Source organism: Adiantum capillus-veneris, chromosome 20 (genome assembly GCF_014529385.1).
Source record: "Adiantum capillus-veneris isolate H3 chromosome 20, ASM1452938v2, whole genome shotgun sequence".
NCBI classification, from domain to species: Eukaryota; Viridiplantae; Streptophyta; class Polypodiopsida; order Polypodiales; family Pteridaceae; genus Adiantum; species Adiantum capillus-veneris.
In genome coordinates, this window is record NC_140950.1 from 131,914,125 (window position 1) to 131,934,141 (window position 20,017).

General features: G+C 44.9%; 1 protein-coding gene across 1 annotated transcript in view; it reads left to right on the forward strand.

Moving 5' to 3' along the window:
• The window catches only part of LOC147433248 (uncharacterized), a 54,417-nt gene extending 36,173 nt beyond the window's left edge, over nt 1–18,244 (forward strand). The window contains exon 2 of the mRNA XM_086492873.1: nt 16,889–18,244. Within this exon, the coding sequence (XP_086348999.1) occupies nt 16,889–17,580 (692 nt within the window). The 3' untranslated portion in view covers nt 17,581–18,244. The remainder of the gene's footprint in view (nt 1–16,888) is intronic.
• Nucleotides 18,245–20,017: the final 1,773 nt, after the last annotated feature.

Below are 20,017 nucleotides of genomic sequence, written 5' to 3' on the forward strand. Positions count from 1 at the left end.
TCCATATCTCTTCCTTGGCATGACACAGTTTCCGAACGAGCACATGATAGTATGAGCATGGGCATTTCCATTGGGATTTGCCACAGTTGATTGATTTCGATCAAACAGAAAAGATTCAACCTCGTTGTTTGCATGTGTTTGATGAACGGGTTGTCACTCCGTCTCTATGTTCGTCTACATTGCATACACAGTCTTTAGAGAAGACTATATTTTTTTCCTTCACTTTACATGGAATGGGTATGTTCATGGTTTTGTGTTGGAGATGGTTTCATGAATTTTCAGCCATGGAGATTCTTGAAGATGAAGGAAGCAGGACTCTCAACGAAGTTGAAGCATCAAAGGAGCCACAGAAGACTTTGTGTCGCTTTCGGCGTGGCCCAAAGAAGCAAGCGTTGCAGACCTTTATGAAGTTCAAGTACCGCTCGACCCACACAGCAGAGTGGGCCGGCGAAGAGTCCCTTCCAGAATTCCGGATGCTGTTGGCGATCTCCCTCGACGCCATACAGTTCGGTACCAGTACCTCATTTTGAAAAGGAGGGGATGTCACGTGACACATCCCAACCCTATGTGTCCGTGGACAAGCTACACCACAGCAGGGTTCAATCAGTTCAGTCATGTCTAGAATAGCAGTGATCTGGCACTTTTGTGAGTCTATTCGTAGACCGTGCATCCCCAGTCACTTAGCATAGATGCATATCCTCCGGTTGCACACAACATGATCATCGGAATTCCCATCAGAATCCATTAGCATCAGTTAAGGGAATTTTCCAGTGCATTTAGCCTATTTTCCTATTTATTGGGATTTTCACTTATTATTTTTAAGTGACTTTCCAACAAAAGTAGGTAGGGCAATTTTGCTAAGTTAATATATAAGCAAACCAAAGTTCACACTTTCTGGCAGAAGAGGCAGTAGGAGCTTCCCGCTCAACAGGCAACTTCTCAGCAGTAACCCCCCCCCCCCCCCCCCCCCCCCCCCCAGCAGTAGACCCTCGCCATCACCATCCCTCCCTTGGTGTTTCTTCCCCACAGCCAGCATCGCCTACAGATACCACTTGTCTGGCGTTTTTCCTCCCTAGCAGGATCGCCATCAAAGCCTATGAACCAGCGTTTTTCCCCTTAGTAGCATCAGCATTTTTCACAAGCATGACATCAGCGTTTGTGGCCTCCACTAACGCTAGACACACCTCAGCCAAATCAGCGTTTTCATCAAGCAAATGGCAGCAGATGACCATGGCCGGGTAAGGAGTTCTTAAGCACTTGAAAACCTGCAATTTTCAGCTAGAAACCCTCTGCTGTCCCAGCGTTTTTCAGCAAGAAGAATCCATTCAAAAACGCAGCCAAAGAGTAGTCTACAGCAGCGTTTTTCATCACCCTTCCGACCCCGACGAAAACAGTCATTTTCCTCCATTAGCACAGCGAGAAACAGCCATTTTCAGCCACCAAGAAGATCCCAGATTTCAGCCTAAGTCGCCGCCGTCATCATCGTCGTCGTCATCGGCATAGTCCCATTGCATCAGTCCATTGCATTTGCATTGTCCGCATTTGTGCAATCAAGTAGACCACTCTTGCCGACGAGAGTGGGGCCTTCGGAGGAGGGTTTTACAACCTCTCGGTGTCGTATCTCATCTCTCTCCTTCTCTCAGTCTCATTCACTTGCACGCACAATATCCACTCACTTTGTTCGTGATCATAGCACTCTCCATAAGACGGAAATCTCTCTCTTTCCCTAAGAACTAAAAGTAACCTTGAGCAATAAGGATCACTAATCTTGAGAAAATACAACATTCATTCCGCTGCACCTTACATGGAGCGTCAACGATTGATCGGTGACGCAACAAAGGTGATGCTTAATTTTGCCAAGGACCTGAAAATGGCAAAATATATGAGCAAGATCTCTTTGGAGGAGGTGCACACGCAGTGGCAGAAAACCACAACACCATCCCCAAAACCCGCTCTCAAGAAACCTCCTGCTCCCAAGAAGTATATAGAGAAGGAATTAGAAGAGGTGGTTGATGCACGAATTGCTCAGTTTTTTGACGCGTAAAACAAAGATGAAAAACACGGCAAAAAGCAGAAGAAGGGCACTGACTTCCTGGGCTATTTGGGTCGTCATTCGACTTTTGAAAAGGCAAAGAAACAGAAGAAGCGCCTTTGATTTGAAGGAGTACCCAGTTCTTCTTCTTCTTCTGACAGTTCTTCTAGCTCATTTGACTCGAGCAAAGAAGATCGAAAAGGCAAAAGCGAAGCAAGAAGCAACGCTTCGGAAAGGGCAAGAAAAAGACAAAGAAGTCTAAATCTCGCCCTGTGAGTGACAGTTCTACAGAGGACTCGTCTACAAACAGTTTAGAATCTGACAACAACAACTTTTATGCAAAGAAGAAGAATTTTTATAAAGCCAACTAGTATGACTTTCTGGAAGACAAAAGCAAGAAAGTCCGAGAGTTTTAAGGAAGGTGGACAATCAATTAAATTTGACACTTTTTCTGGTCATAGAGATGCTTCGAAGGCTTTGTCTTTTGTACAGCAGTTTGACATCGCTTTCGCGGGAGGGCGTTACTCAGAGCACTCTAAGATTCAGAGAGCCGCCTCTTACTTTAAGGGGAATGCTCGAACTTGGTGGTCCAAGCTTCTATTAAGCAAGACTGCGCCAGTTAAATAGCTGAAATTCAAGAGGCTTTTTATTTCTTCTTGGTTGACTCGAGAGTATGAACGTGATATACGAACTGCTTGGAACCATCTTCGGATGACCAAGAAGGATACAGCTCTTTTCTACCCGCCTCTTCATTTAAGAAGATCTCGTTCAAGGAACAGATTGAGCGGTTTACCTTGGGTCTCCCTACAGAGATCCGAGATCACTGCTTGGAGCAAAAGTCAGCTTCTATTTAGGAGTTGATGAGTCATGTGAAACGGGGTTTTGCCATTCACTCTGGCAGTCTGACCTACCCCACCGATGAGATCATGACACAAAGAGCCGAACAGACTTTGACAAGTGAAAAAGAAAGAGCAACCCAGAAAAGAAAGATGCACGACCCAAGCTTACTCTTTAAGAGAGAGCTCGCTTTATCAGGGAAGGGAGGTGCTTTGGATGCGGGAAAACTGGACATATCTCCGCGAAGTGCCCTCAAAAGGCACAGAAAGAACAGAACGACAAGGACGACGAAAGGCCTGAGAGTTTGAGAGCAGCTGAGGAACGTGGACAAAAAGGCAAGGTGAAAACAGGACTAGTTCCAGATTGCGTGGGTACCAATCCTAGCACGGTGGACGAGAGTACAGAACTTTGCCGAGCTTGGGGCAAAGTGAAAGATCGAGAAGTCCTGATCTTCTTTGATGGAGGAGCCAAGGCCAACTTCATTTCACCGGAATTGGCGGTGCTGTTTGAGATCACTTCCGATTGGATGGGACTACTTGTGGAGGTAGTTCTAGCGGCACTCGGCAGGGACGTAGCCATTACACCTGTCATTGGCAAACTTCGGTTGCATTGTCAGGGGTATTTGGGGCATATAACTTTTACATAATGCCTTTGGAAGGTTGTGATGTTCTCTTGGGAATTCCCTGGTACCACAAGAACAACGCCGTGGTCGACTATCGGGCGAGGAAAGCGAGCCATTTCTAAATTAATGAAACCCAGTCTGCTTGTTTATTGGAGTGATGAGGATAGGACAAATATGTCTGAACTTGATAAAGAACGCCAAGATTTTCTCCACTCTCATGTCGATTGCTTCTCAGAGGGCCTGCCAGGCGAGTTACCACCTGTTTGTCCTGAAGATTATACCATTGATCTGATACTTGGAAGCACACCACCGAACCAGTCACCTTAGCGTGTGAGCCAAGCACAAAACGAAGAGATTATGAACCGAGTGAAAGACCTCTTGGAAAAGGGTCTTGTCTAGCCTAGTACTTCATCGTATTGCTCTCCAGTGTTGTTGGTTTTGAAGAAAGACGGATCTTGGAGAATGTGCATCGATTATAGAGCTTCAACAAAATCACCATCAAGAACAGATTTCCGATTCTTAGGATCGATGATATACTCGACAGATTACAGGGATCCTCGTGCTTTAGCAGGATTGATTTCAAGAGTGGATATCATCAGATCAGAATCGCGCCAGGAGACGTCTACAAGACAGCCTTTCAGACGACTTTTGGGTTATTTGAGTTTTTGGTGATGCCTTTTGGCTTAACCAACGCTTCTGCGACATTTAACTGGACGATGGACATGATTTTTCAAGAGTATAGGCTATTTGTTGGCACTTTCTTTGACGATATCATTGTTTTCTCCAAGAATGAGGCAGAACATAGAGATCATGTGCTTCAGATCTTTCAGGCATTACAAGATCACAAGTTAGTGATTAATGCAAAGAAAAGTGAATTTTTCCTACCAGAGATACACCTTTTGGGACACATTGTCTCAGCAGCAGCAGGAGTGCAGATGGATCCGGCCAAGATAGAGACTATCCGTGATTGGCCCGATTTCAAGAATGTCCATGAAGCTAGAAGATTCTTGGGACTGTGTTCATACTACAGGCGGTTCATTCAAAAGTTTGCAGAGGTTGCTTCCCCTTTTCATATCTTGACACAGAAAGGAGTCCCTTTCTCGTGAGGACCCACAGAGGTAACTGCCTTTCAGACTTTGAAAGAGAAATCGACTACGAGACCAGTTTTGACTTTGCCGGACTTGCAGAATTTATTTGAAGTATATAGTGATGCTTGTGGTCGTAGTCTGGGTGTGGTCTTAATGCAAGAAGGCTATGTCATTGCTTACGAGAGCCGATTGTTCTCAAGGCCGGAATTGACAACAGAGATTTATGAGAAAGAGCTTTTGGCGGTTATCCATGCTCTTACTCAGTGGCGGCACTACCTACTTGGAGCGGATTTTACTGTCTTTACAAACCATCAGAGTTTACGTTACTTCTTGTCACAGAAGCAGCTATCGGAAAAGCAGATGTGGTGGGCGAACATCTTGTCACAGTTTCACTTCCAGATTGTCCATCTTCATGGACAGAAGAATTTGGTGGCAGATGCTTTGTCTCGGGGTCACCGCGACATTGCTACCACCATGAAAGGGGTAGAGAGATACTTCTTTTGGCCGAGACTCAAGAAGGATGTGGACGAGTTTGTGCGCAGGTGCTTGGTATGCCAGAAGGTCAAGTTTGATAGGCGTAAAGCACAGGGATTGTTACAGCCTTTGCCCATACCCACCCGCCCCTAGGAAAGTATTGCAATGGATTTCATTTTTGATCTCCCGAGAACACAGAGTCGTCATGATGGTATCTGGACTGTTTTTGACAGATTTAGCAAACAGGCTCATTTCATTCCAGTGAAGAAAACAGTCAAGCCGGATCACTTAGCGAGACTGTTTGTGGCCCAGATTTTCAGATTACATGGCATGCCCGAGACGATTGTCTCCGACATGGCCCCATATTTACGAGTTTGTTTTGGAAGGCAATTTGGGAGAACATTGGCACGCGGTTGCAGTTCTCGTCATCTTTCCACCCACAGACTGACGGGCAATCTGAGATTGCGAATTCAGTGGTTTTAGATTTGTTGAAGTCTTATATCTTGGATCAGAAGACTCAATGGGAAAAGTATCTACCTTTGGTGGAATTTGCCTACAATAACACGATACACTCTTCGACGGGGAAGGCGCCATTTGAGATTGTTGAAGGTGCTGCGAAGGTTCCACCCTTCCTAAGCACGAAAGAAAAGATTTTTGAAGCTGATGAGTATACGCACGACTTAGACATGGCTTTTGCCAAGGTCCGCGAGGCTTTGTAGAAATCTCAAGAACGACAGAAAAAGGCAGCGGATCCCAATCGTCGCGATTTGAAATGAAGGAGGATGATTGGGTGCTCTTACGTCTTGAGAAGGCACGCCTGACAAAGAAAAAGGGAAAGGAGAGGCTTTTTCCAAAGCTTAGTATGCGATACTACGGACCTTTCCAAATCTGTGAAAAGATAAATGATGTCTCCTTCCGACCGAAACTGCCCAACACTTGGAGGATTCACAATGCATTTCATGTGAGTCTCTTGAATCCTTTCAAAGGTGATGTGCTTGATGATGGGGAGCCCGATGAGCAACCCGAAGTGGAAGAAAACGAGGAGATCCTTGTCCCTGAACAGATTTTGTCACATAAGGACAGAAAGAATAAGGGTAAAGTACGAACGCGGTTCTTGGTTAAATTCAAGAACTATCCTGCATTGAATGCGAAGTGGATGGAGGAGGAGGACCTAGCAGATACTCCTCAGATTGTGAACCTTTACCTTGAAGCTTTTGGTTTAGCATAGTCTATTCCAAATGGAACCCAGAATTCAGCTTGGCCGCAGATCTCGTGCAGTTGGATGCACAAGAGGGGAGTTACTCCGCTCCTTTGTCAACATATGCCTCGATTTTTAGAGTACTAGATTCACTGATGTCTCTTTGAGCTTCACGGATACTGAGAGCTGACAGTATTCTGCTGTATGACTTTATGAAATGAAATTCCGGAATATGAAACTGAGATAGTTTATGTCTTCTGTCTGTTTTGCAGGTGTAATCGAGGGCGATTACAATGCTTTCAAGAGGGGGGTATGTCACAACCCAGAGACGTGGCGTGCCCAGTACACATACACACACACCCTCTCGGGCAAGGATGGGGGGGCTGCCCTGTACATACACCCTTTTGTGGCATGGACAGCCTTGGCGAGAGGAATTTTGTCAACAGCTTCATTTTGTGCAAAAAGATGACGTGGCATGCTGTATGGCACCTTCCCCGATTCACACATGCTGAGCGTACGGAAAAGCAGGACATTTGCGGCAGTTCGCTTTTCAGCCTGGCGGAGCTTTCGATATTGCTTTATTTTATGTAACGTTTTGGCTGCGTGGATTCTTACGCAAGGACTTAAAGAGAGAGAGAGAGAGAACTTTTAATTTGCTTTATTTTAAGGCTCAAGAGAGCTTGTGAGAGAAAAGTTAAAAGCTTTTGATTTTCAGCTTTTGGGCTCTGCTTTTGGCATCCCTTGTAACCTTTAAATAAACGGGCTGGCCTCTCACAACTCAGAGCATCTGGACGCAAAGTTTGAGTGTGAGCGTCTGCCCGTACTCTTGTACTTTGAACTAAGATTAATACAAAAAGAAATAGCGAAAGGGACGCCAGTCTTTGGGGCCAATATCTCTAGGCACGGAACTCCGCCGGGCCAGTGTCGAATAAATTGTGAACTGTGAACTGTTTTGAAGTGGTTATTTGGTGCTGTCGCGGTAGATTCTTGACTTGGAGTATCCAAGTCTGTTACAGAAAGCTTTTGGGGCTCTGCTTTTGGGCATCCCTTGTAAACATATAAATAAGTGGACAGGGCCCTCACAACTCAGAGCATCTGGACGTAGAGTCTGAGAGTGAGAACCCTCCCACTCTCTTGTACTTTGAACACAGATTAATACAAAAAGAAATACCGAAAGGGGCGCCAATCTTTAGGGCCAACATCTCTAGGCACGGAACTCCGTCGTTCCGTGTCGAATAAGTGTGAATTGTGAACCGTTTTAAAGTGAATCTCTGTCGTGTTGCGGTAGAATCTTGACTTGGAGTGTCCAACTTTGTTACAACACCAATTTGTGACATGCTTTTTCAGCGCATCGCCGTCGTGTCGTCGCCATCGCTGTCCGTGCCAACACAGTGTCAGAATTCAGCGGTTAGTAGATTTGCGGGTTTCCGCTTTTCAGCCCTAGCGTTTTCAGGTTTCAGCCCGTCCACGTTGTCGTCATCATTGTTGTCGACATCGTCGGCAAGTCCATTGCATCTAGACCATTGTACCAGATTTGTGCAATCAATAGCATATACCTCTCTCGGAGGGTTTGAGAATCGTTTGGTGTCGTATTCTTCTCTCTCTTTGTCTGTCTCAGCACCTTCATTCACAGTGTCGTTCACTTTGTTTGTGATCATTGCACTCTCTCACTAAAGAAAGAGAAGGCTCTCCCTTCCGTAAGTAAAAGGAAACCTTGTGCACAATTCGGAGCACTCATCTTGAGCAAAGTTCAACACTCACTACCGCTGCACCTTACATTGGTATCAGAGCTTTGGCAGTGTTCTGTATCACTCAAGGAAAGAACCACATAATTTTCTTTTTGCTTGTTGTGGTCTTACGTAACCCAAGACCACTTGGGCGTGACGATTCCTAATCGTGTTTTTGAAGAGTGACAAGAAACCCAAGAAAGAAGGGCTTGTCCGGCCTCCCCTTGTTCCTCTTTTCACTCTTTGAGAGGGGACCGTGCACTTAGCGGCCGGCCAATCGACGTGAGGTGAGAAAAAGCAACTTTGGTGTGAGCTCAAGGCTGCCAAGGGGTGCGCCCGCAGCGAAGAGTCGAGCTTGGGTAAGAGAAAAGCCTTCTCTAACACAGACTGCAAGCTAAAGAAAGAACTCAAGAACCTCAAGACCTCAAGAATCCAAGCTCCTTGCGAACTTAAGTACCCAAGATCTCAGTGTATGGTCATCACCTGAAGCGGAATGGATACTTTGCATGAAGGTGATGAGCATGGAGGTGGTGACGAATTCCCCACCAAGAGGATTTTTTCGACCCTCCTCCCTTCCCCATCTACGCCACGGGTTGTACCAAATCCTATGGAGGCTTTTACAGGTACTCACCTCGTAGTCCTAGCCACTCAAAGAATCATCAGGTAGCACAAGTCGAGAAGCGGATTCCAACAACCGTGTCACAGAGAAGTTGACATTCAGTAAGTATGACAGAAAGATGGATGCTAATGTTATTCATTCTTGGTTGCGTCAATTTAATGCTTATTTTGCGACAAGTAAGAAAATAGGGAATAGCAAAGTTTTTGACGGCAGCCATGTATCTTGCCGGCGATGCCATTAATTGGTATCAAGCGTGGCAAGAGGCAAAGTTGGCCGCGCACCTAGAGGAAGCCGAGCCCCTTTCTTTCAATTGGGCCGACTTCCGAGACAAGCTCAAGGCGCGGTTCTTGCCACCTCAGAACCTAGCGCGGTTAAAGGAAGATTGACGCAATCTCAAGCAAAATGGTATGTCACGTGCACATCTAACCCTATGTGTACGTGGACAAGCTACTTCATGACATGGGTTCAGTTCAGTTCAGTTAGCTTAGCTTAGGAAGTGTTCTGGCACTTTTGTGAGTCTGTTCGCAGATCGTGCATGCCGAGGCACTTAGAGTAGATGCATATCCTTTGGTTGCACACATCATGATCACCATCAAAACCCATTAGGAGCATTTTTACAATGCATAGACCTATTTTCCCTATTTTAGCCATTTTTCACTTATTATTAATAAGTGACTTTGTTGGGAAACTAGGTAGGGCAAATTGAGTAAGTCAGTATATAAGAAAACCTAGAGCTAGCACTTTCTGGCAGAAGAGGCAGTAGGGACCTAACGTCCAACAGAGCACCTTCTCAGCAAGACTCCCCGGCAGGCCAACCTAGCGTTTTCCAGCCAACAGACCAAAGATCAAGCCTAGCGTTTTTCATCAAGGACAGCCCAGCGTTTTTGGATCCTTCTACAAGCGCCAGCAAGCAGCAATATTCAGCCAGCGTTTTTGCAGTTGCTGAAATTGCGTCTTTTCAGCCTTGCTGTCCAACATTTCCAGCAGACAAAACCAGCAGCGTTTTCAGCCATGCACGCCAGCGTTTTCAGCCCCCTGAAACCAGCGTTTTCAGCCAGCCGTCGTCCTCGTCGCCGTCGTCACCGACTTAGAACCTCATTGCATCGTAGCGTCAAGAACTTGCATCAGCATCTTGTATCAGATTTGTGCAATCAATAGCGTAGACTTCTCTCGCCATCGAGAGAGGGGCCCTTGGAGGAGGGTTTGACAACTTGTCCGGTGTCGTATTCTTCTCTCTCTATCTCTCAGTCTCAGTACTTTCATGCACAGTGTTTACCCACTTTGTTTGTGATCATTTGCACTCTCTCACTAAAGGAACGGAAGGCTCTCCCTTCCGTAAGTAAAAGGAATCCTTGAGCACAGTTTGGAGCACTCATCGTGAGCAAAGTTCAACATTCACTTCCGCTGCACCTTACATGGTACCACCGTCATGTCCTTTTCTAACCGTGTTTTGCAGCTTGGCACCCAATTACGCAAATCGGATGCGAAGCGCAAAGAGGCTTTTATTTTCGGGTTGGACGACTATATCAGGTTTGATGTGGAAGTCTTCGATCCGGCAAGGCGGTAGCGATTGCTCTGGCTCAGGAGATGAAGCACAACAAAGGAAAGCCTAAGGAGAACAAGTCTTCTCACAGTACCTCTCAGACTCCTCAGACTCCACAGAAGACTTACACCACTCTGCTTCTTCACAGGTCTAGGGCATACTTGTACGGCTAGTATGTCTCCGGGTTGGCCACCCATAGTCTAGGTTGTACCTGGTCGGGCCACCCGAGTTTGGGGCCGGCCGTCCACTTTGTCTGGGCGTCCACATATATTTCCATATATCATTTTTCTGTTGGGTCGTGGGGATTTTTATTAGGCCTTGCCCTACCTCCCCTTGGGCACCTATTTATAGGGCCAGGGGGGTACCCACTTCCACATCTCTCATCTCACAAAGATCACACATACTGATTGTACTAAGGGCCTTCTGCTTATGGTAATCATGGGGGGCTAATCGCCCCCTCTTCACCCTATCTGGCGTCTCTCTCTCTCTCTCTCTCTCTCTCTCTCTCTCTCTCTCTCTCTCTCTCTCTCTCTCTCTCACGCTTCTGGACACGCGCTCTCACATGGTATCAGTCGCCAGGGCACATGGTATCAGCAGCTTAGGCTTTCCATGGCCTCGGACAACGCATCTCCGCATCAGGTTCTCCTCCCAAGATCAGCATAATTAGCGTTTTCATGCAAATTCTGCCAGCGTTTTGCAAACAACCAGGCGCGCCATGAGATTTGCGTTTTTCGTCGCGGAGGATCCCCCTCCACCTGCGTTTCTGCAGATCAGGTTAGTGTTTTTGCATCAGGCTGCTAGCGCTTCACTTCTGGGATCATTTCATCGCCGGAAACCTCCTTTGTTCCATTTGTGTTTTTTAGCTAGATCTGCGTTTTTGGGTTTTCAGCCCATTTTCAGCAGTTTTATTGGTCACTTTGTGTCGTTGACACCTTCCACAAGTTGCTTTGGCACCTAGGGTACCCATCAAGCTTTTGTTTTTTCAGCAAACAGAAGGTTTTTGGTGCCAAAAGTGCAACAAAAGTGGGCACCTGCGTTTTTGCAGCAGGAGGGCAGCGCTTAGCTTCTGGACCCCGGATCTTGCCACCACCTACCCGGCCTTGGCATCCGGTGCCTTGCCGGCGAAGTTCCTCTTCAAATCTACAGATTTCAGCCATTACCCCTTGCTGTTTCTCTGTTTTCAGCCCATCTGGGGCAGTGACAGTGATTCACCATATTCCCTACACCCTCTGCACCGCTCCGGACCCTGCCGGGAGCCTTGGAAATCGTTGGACAGCAACGTTTTCATCACCTCATAGGTGTTTTCGGGTGGACAACAGACACTTGGCTTTGTGTTTTTCACAGAGGATGAAGTTACCTCCTGCCAGGACACCATCCGGTGGTGGTCGTGCCGTCTCTTAGTGATTGCTGCAGTATATGGTATCTTCGACATCGGCTTGATCATTTACGGGCGTACGATCCTTGGGAGATCCATTCATTCCAGCCATCATTTGGCGGTTGCACACTCCAGAGGGGGTGGCGACTTGTGATTTGCTATGGACACACCTATGCACTCATCAGAGGAGTTCACACGAGATATGGCCATGCTCATGGCATATGGGATTCAGATATTTCCAGAGAGGACACCACCATCTTGGGTGGATAGACATTTACCACTTCACCTCGACACGTTAGATCACTTGCTTACACAGGAGCATCTACATGGACTTAGGAAGAGGATCCTGAATCTCTTCTTGGACAGGTTCATTGCTTGGATCTACAGACTAGAGTGGGACTTCAGTGCTTTGGACTCTCTTGGAGAGTTTGCCCGCGAGATGCGGGAGATCAGGCATCCCACGACTATATCCGGAGTCACCTGGAGCTTGGCTTGGATGGTAGTGTAGTTGCTCTTCTACACTCTTGATAATTCGGATTGCTACCTTCAGAGTTGCTTACACTCACCCTCGGTAACCTTACAACAGACTCATCCCCCGACCCGGGCAATAGGCCACTCCCTTCTCATTCACATTGAGGGCCAATCGAGATGCGGTTTGGTGGTGGTGTTTTTGTGCGGCTTTTGTTTTGTTTGACACCGGAGGATTGGAGGTAGGAGATACAGGCAAGACGACGCAGACAGATTGGTTTGGCCTTTCCTCTTCTCAGAGGCCCTTCACAGCACAGACTGTTGAGTCTGGCTTTCCCCTCATCTTGGATTACCCTAGCTACTAACATGACATCATCCGATGGTGGTCCGTGCGGTCTCCTGGTGACTCCTGTAGCTTACGATAGCTTCTACAGTGTAGATTGTTTAGTTTGGCTTTCCTTGATTCGGAGGACGTTTACGGCGCAGATTGCTACATCTCGCCTTCTTGGGAGTTTTTCACAGCTTAGCCACCTGGCCACACTAGGTTATAGGTTCATGCATTGACAGGCTTTCGGTCATTCTCATGGCGGTTTCTGGGCTTCTCCATTTTCTCCAGACGGTTTGACTACAGACACCACAGATCCTATTGGGCAGGACACTTGCATGTCTATTGGCACTCCTTTCATGACAAAGAGTTGTTTTCACACTCAGTTCGGGACCTTCACGCAGCATCTTCACACTGAATCGGCGGAGTACAGCAGTTTGCTACACTGCTCGTGACGACATCTCACCATGGAGATTTCTTGGCGGGCGGGAACCCCAGACTGCTGCTACACTCGCGGAGTTCGTTGGAGTATTGTCCTTTAGTGGACATCGTAGCAGACATCTTCATCATTTGCCTCACATCTTCGGCTTCGTGCGGTTTGTTCAGCATCATGTGCTGTGAGGGGGTGTTAGGCTTACACCACTCTGTTGCTTCACAGGTCTAGGGCATACTTGTACGGGGATGTGGCTCTTCGAGGCACCTCTGGCGTGAAGGGGTTGGATGCGTAAAGGGTTACCAGCAATGTGGTTCTCCCTAGGCACCTCTTGCATCAAGGGTCTGCTATGAAGGATTAGGTTGTGAGCATGTGACCTTTAGCGAACAGTCACATGGAAGAGCTGTTTGATGAGCACAAAAAGGCATGAATGGGCATGGCGAGTGAGCCACCTGACAAATCAGCCCTTGTTTGCACTTACACTTTTATAGAGCCCTCCGATCACACGAATACGTGCCAAGGTTGGACCTGTCCGTACGTGCTGATCCGTACTATATAGCACGTTCGTACTGATCCGTACAATACACGAACCGATGGTACTGTACGATAAGGTTTTTTCTTGTGTGTGTGTGTGTGTGGGGGGGGGGTAAGTTGGGCGTCCTCATGGCAGTGACTAGGGTCCATACACTTTCACATATTTCAACACGGTGTTTTTATTTATGTATGCTCTATTAGGAGTCATTTGGCTTGACATTTGTCACTATTGTGGGTCGCTCCTTATTAACAATTGTGGGCTACTTGAAGCAATGTTATGTTCACACTTCTGATTCTTTATTATGTAGTATATACACTATCATTGTTCAATTGTTAGTAGGTACTTTCATTATTGAATGCTTGAAGGTTTTTCATTGTTCTTTTGTCAGCAGATACAAATGTTTAATGTATGTTTTACACGATCGTTACTTGGTACTTGGCTAGTGAATCTCTAGTTGAAAATGTGTGTAGTAATGTGTCCCCAAGTAGTTTGTATGATATAAATTTATTAAATTTCTAATGAGGAATGGAATTTTTTGAAAAATGTTCTCTCATTTACTTGTTTTTTACAAAGGTACATATTTTTACGTACATTAAAAATTCATCCATACAGAACAACGTACAATACGTACAGATACGTATCGTACATTACGTATGGTACCACATTGATATTATTATTACGTGCACACAATCACCTTATTGTCCTTACGCTTAATACGCGAGAGAACACATCTTGCAAAGTGTAATTGAATTCGGAACATGTTTACAGAAAGGAGAGAGAATGAATGCACCAAGACCATCAAGCCGATTGGATAAAGGCGACGCCAACGCTCTCTCTGCATGTTTGAATTTGGGTACTTGGTTGGGACGAGAAGGTCACATTAACCGCTTTCGAAATGGTTGTTTCCACCATCTCTCTACAGCTTCCATACAACTTCGGGAAGGGAAGAGGGTAGCGGCAAGGGTGAGAGGCTCACAACCTTTGGGTCCCGGAATTTTTTTTGCTCTGATACCACTGTAAGGATTCTAGTTACTAATCCTTAAGTTGTTAGGTGCAACGGAAGTGAATGTTGAACTTTGCTCAAGATGAGTGCCCCGAACTGTGCTCAAGGTTTCTTTTACTTACGGAAGGGAGAGCCTTCCGTTCCTTTAGTGAGAGAGTGCAATGATCACAAACAAAGTGGTAGACATTGTGAATGAAGGTGCTGAGAGTGAGAGATAGAGAGAGAAGAGAATACGACACCAGGTGTAAGGTGCAGTGGAAGTGAATGTTGAACTTTGCTCAAGATGAGTGCTCCGAACTGTGCTCAAGGTTCCTTTTGCTTACGGAAGGGAGAGCCTTTCGTTCCTTTAGTGAGAGAGTGCAATGGACACAAACAAAGTGTTGAACATTGTGAATGAAGGTGCTGTGAGGTTGAGAGATAGAGAGAGAAGAATACGACACCAGAATGTTGTCAAAACCCTCCTCCGAAGGCCCCACTCTCTATGGCGAGAGCGGTCTACTATTGATTGCACAAATCTCTACAATGCTTGGACTTGCCGACGATGTCGATGACGATGAGCACGACGACGAGACGGGCTGAAAACTGAAAACGCTAATGGCTGAAATCTGCAAATCTTTATCTGCTGAATTTTGACTCTTATGTCGGTGACGACGATTCGATGACGACGCGTTGAAAACGCAGATGCTGAAATCTGCGTTTTACGGACTGAAATTGTAAACCTTGATGAATCTCACCGTGCGGCGAGGATCTGCTAAGGGAAGGTGAGATCTACGAGGTTTGGGAACTCTACTGCGGTATCTGACTGCTGAAAACTGAAAACGTTGGTCCTAGGGTTGAATCTGTTGCGATGGAATTGCAAAACGCTGAGGCTGATCTGCAAACCAAAAACGCTAGGTTGAATTCTGCTTCTTGCGGTGGAAATCTGCTAACGCTATGGCTGATCTGCTGTCTACTGTCGCCGGGAATTTGCAAGTGCAAAAACGCTTGTTGATCTGATGCAAAAACGCTAGGTCCTGCAACTGGTGCAAAAACGCTAGGCCTGCTGGGGGTCTTACTGAGAAGGTGCTTGTTGAACTGAGTTCCCGCTGCCTCTTCTGCCAGAAAGTGCTAGCGCTAGGTTTCTATGTATACAAACTTAGCAAAATTGCTCTGCCTAGTTCCCAACAAAAGTCACTTTAAAATAATAAGTGAAAATTGGCTAAAATAGGGAAAATAGGTCTATGCACTGTAAAAATGCTCCTGATGGGTTTTGATTGTAATCTGATGGTAATTTGATTGTCATGTTGTGTGCAACCAGAGGATATGCATCTATTCTATGTCTCTGAACATGCACGGTCTGCGAACAGACTCACAAAAGTGCCAGATCACTCTTATTCTAGACTGACTTGACTGAACTGAACCTTGGTCGTGCCGTAGCTTGTCCATGGACACATAGGGTTGGATGTGCCCTCCTTTTCAAAGTGAGGTACTGGTACCGAACTGTATGGCGTTGGTTAGATAAATCCTGACATGAGAAAACTACCTCACTCTGGCCGGCAGCCACAAAACAGCCCTCACTCCCAGTCACCTGTCCCTCGGAGGAAAGGGGACCGACTGGATGAATCCAGAGAGATATCTAACTGTAATCATTTTATTTTGTAAAATTTGATGACATGCTCTGCTGAGGCTTTTCTATCCCGATTGGCACCCAAGCTGATACAAGGATGCTTATGGGCTATGTGAAAGTATCTCTATACTTTACGCTGCATGCTAATATTGCTGAATGCCCACTGAAGGATGGGAGACCACCTACATTTCTTAGAGGCAATGCATCAGGATGGTGGTCAGGTCTCAAGTCTATACAAACCTGCACCTATTCGTGAGAACTGGTGATTTGAGTAGGGCTTTCATGACGCATACTTGTTGTCCAAGCTGTGCAAGATAAAGACAATGAACTTTTACTTACTACATGGAAAAAAAGTGAAGCATGTTCTCAAGTTTTCAAGATTGTGTTTAGTTTGGTTGTCTCTTCCTTTGCTGGTGTCTAGTGTATAGTTTATGTTAGGACTTAAGACTTCTTCCTTTTGCCTTATGACTGTTGTGTTGGTTGAGTTTAAAGTTTAGGAATTAAGTCTTTGTCTGTCTTATCCTTGATGTGAATGAATTTAGAGGTTCTGTACAAAATTTCAGTTAAATTAGCTTTGCCCATCTTTTTTATCTAGGCGATATTTAAGTTGCTGTTGTTTTGTTTCTATTTGTTAACTGTATCAAGTATATATATATGCACTGGTGGCAAAAGAATCTTAAAATGCTATCATTTGGTTTTGTAAATTGTAGGGGGTACCGCCACTGTAAGGCTACTAAATCTGGGTTTTTTACAAGCTCAATATGGCTTTATTTCCTCCATACTTGGGCGTGGTTTTGCTAGATATGAGGGATTTGGTTGTTAGAAAAATGTGCAACATCCACCAGATTCTGAGGTATTTGGCGTGTTGAAATGGGCTTGCCTACTATAGTGGGCAAGGAAATGGGTAGTCTCTTGAAGTGGGGAGGGGTCAAGCCCATGTACTGTATTCTCTAAGCCATGAGTCGAGACTTTCAAATGTTGAAGTTTTTCACATATTTTTCAGCTGAAGAATTTGGAAGTGGCTTCCATTATAGCCAGAATGTTCAAGATTTTCAGCAACATGTACCTGATTCACAACCAGTTCGAACCTCTTCAGAACCTTCTGGTATGATGCCAGCTCCTCTCTTAAGCAGCAGGTTTCTGGAGGAACCCATGGATACAGCTTCAACCATTGCTTCTTCAAGCAGTGATTTACCACTAGCAAGAAAAGAAGCCAAGAAATGTCACACTAAATATGTGAAAAATATTGTTCACAGCATTGAGAAATCAGAAAATTTACGAGCTTTGGCAGCAGCTTTAGTGGCTGTTTATGTGGTGATGGAAAGGGTTCTTTCATGTTGTGGCCATTCCTGGGGGCAAACTCTCGCTGTCCTCTTACCTCGCTGGCCACTTGCCCTTGTATTTGTAACAGAGTTGACCATATTTATTGGGGCCTATTTCTTTTATTCTCAGAACAAGTCTTCTTCAAAAGCTTTGGATATCTCTTTGTCACAATCGGAAGGGCTGGATGACAGCTTTGACAAGGTTTCCAAGGCCCTTGATGTTGTGGGACAGTTCGAAGATCTTCTTCACTTAGGGTTATTTTGCAAAAAGGCGGCAGGTGCGATCACTCTTGATTGCAGCATTTATGCTGTAACGCTTGTGTGTGGATTTAGCGTTTGCAACTACATGTTTTCCTGTAGCAGATGTTACTGAGGTTTGTTGGCAGGATGTAAGAGTTTTCAAGAGATGGCCTGCTTGGGGTGATAGTCCTTTGTGCTTCAAGGATGACCATTATGTGTCGCTGTTGAAAGGGGTGTTTGAAAGGCTTCCCTTGCAAACTCATCATTGGCTACATATAAGCAGCTCTCTCAACCATAGAGTTTGTTCTGGGAAAGGCCGTATTTTGTGAGAAGAGGGTTACTACTAGGTCACATTTTTGTCGATTTTCCTGGATCAGCACAGCTGTAAAACTTTTGGTTTCTGGCATCAGAGCGGATTGCATTAACGCAGAGGAGATGAGAGTTTTCTGCTGGAATATAAGACACATGGTATTACTTTGGTCATGCAATAAACAAAGCGAAGGACAGGTGCTTTCCTCTTTAGGTGGTTCTGGGCTTTTCATGTATTCATGTAGGCATATGTACAGATACGTTCTCATATCTTCAATCATGTAGCTGCTAACTGCATTTTTGTGATAAATATTACCAGTATGTGATCTCATTTTTTCTGGTATTTTTGTACGTATATTACAGTGGATGCTGCCACGTGCTCAGTTCTCCAGAACTTGTTTCATTGTGTGGGAGTCCTCAACATTTCCTTCAATGCCAGAGCTTGTATGCGATCTTATTGCTTTGGTTTGCCATTTGGCTTTTCATTAGACCTAAAGTGTTCAATGCTAGAAAAAGTGCTCTGTTTTTCTGCACCAAGGTGTGTCAATTATGTTAACATTTTCTCTGCAAATGGTTATATTTTTGTGCGGCGTCAAAACTTTGCGGTCCTCAACCTTGTCTGATATTTTTTTCCAATGAGGAATTCGTGGTAGAAAAGTGAATAGATACTACTGTGAATGCTTTCCCATTATGCAATTCAGAAATTTTCTCGTGGCCTGAAAAATTCTTTCTTGGCACTACACTCCTGAGAATGCTTGCCCATTATGCAACTCCCATTATGCAACTCAGAAGTTCTCTCGTGGCCTGAGAAATTCTTGACACTACACTCCCTTGGTGGTTCATTTATCACTGCTCACATGCCACCTTCATGAGTATTACAATCCTGTCACGGGTAAAGTGAGGGTGAGCAAAGATGTTTTTGATGAAATGAAGAGTTTGCATTGATGTATGATGATTTGGGAGCTGATGTAGATACAATGTCATAGATTTTAAGTTTGCCTCAAAGGTGATCTAGTGCATGTCATGGTGAGAAGCCATGGAGTGGGAAGTTGCATGGAAGAGTAAATCCTATCAACTCTTCAAATATATCAAGAAAAGGTATATATCTCAAGAAAAGGAAAGGAAAAAGTCCATGATGCACCTAAGCTACCAAATTTGAGTGTTAATCATGTCAATGGTGATAGCAATGGTTTTGAGAAGAGCTTAGATTAGGAGTTTGGTATATCCTTTGTGAAGACTCTGGGTGCAAGAAAGATGCAAAGAGAGATTGAGGCACTTGGAAGTGCTTTTGGACCATGCAGACTTGAGTAGAAAATCTTATCGAGAGATTGACTTATCATAGTCATCTGGCTTATCATTGTGCATATCTAGCAAATATTATAGAGGGGGTTGAATCCACTTGTTTTGAATATGTTGTTAAAGATGCAAAATAGAGACAAGCTATAGATGAGAAAATGGTTGTCCTTGATGAAAATGGAAAGTGGGAGTTGGTGCCATTACCACATGGAAATAAGACAATTGGATGTATGTGGGTCTACAAGATAAAGCATAATGTTGATGGCAGTGAGTAGGTATAACGTAAAGCTTGTGGTCAAAGGGTTATGCACACCTGTATGGGATTGATTATGAGGAGATGTTAAGTCATGAAGTCAAGATGACTATCGTTTTTGTGTTTATCACAAAGGTGCATCTTTAGAATGGGTGTTGAAACAAATGGATGTAAAGAATGCTTTCTTGAATGGCAATTTGGATGAGATTGTCTTTATGGAAGAGTGTGTGTCTACGTGACCTTGTATACAGGTTAAAGAAAGCATTATATGGGTTGAAGCAAGAACTTAGAGCTTGCTATGAGAGTATTGTGGCATTTATCTCTTTGGGGTTTTCGGTGTTTAATACAGATCACTCTTTGTATGTGTGAAAGAATAATATAGAAATGTGACGTTGTGATTGTTGGTGGTGATAATGCGATTGAAGTAGAAGGTGTACATGACCTACTTATCAGGAATTTGACATGAAAGATTTATAAGTTTTTTGTTACGTTTTGGGCATTAAAATTACTTGCAAATAAGAGGGTATATGGTTGTTTGAAAGGCAATATGTTTTGGATATATTGACAAAGTATGATATGATTGAATGTCTTTGGATCATAATTTGAAGTTGGGGAATGATGTAAGCACTCCCCAATGCTACCATGCATAGGATTGTGGGTAGTTTGATCTGCTTGACTATCTCACATATTCAGACTTGAGTTACACAATTGG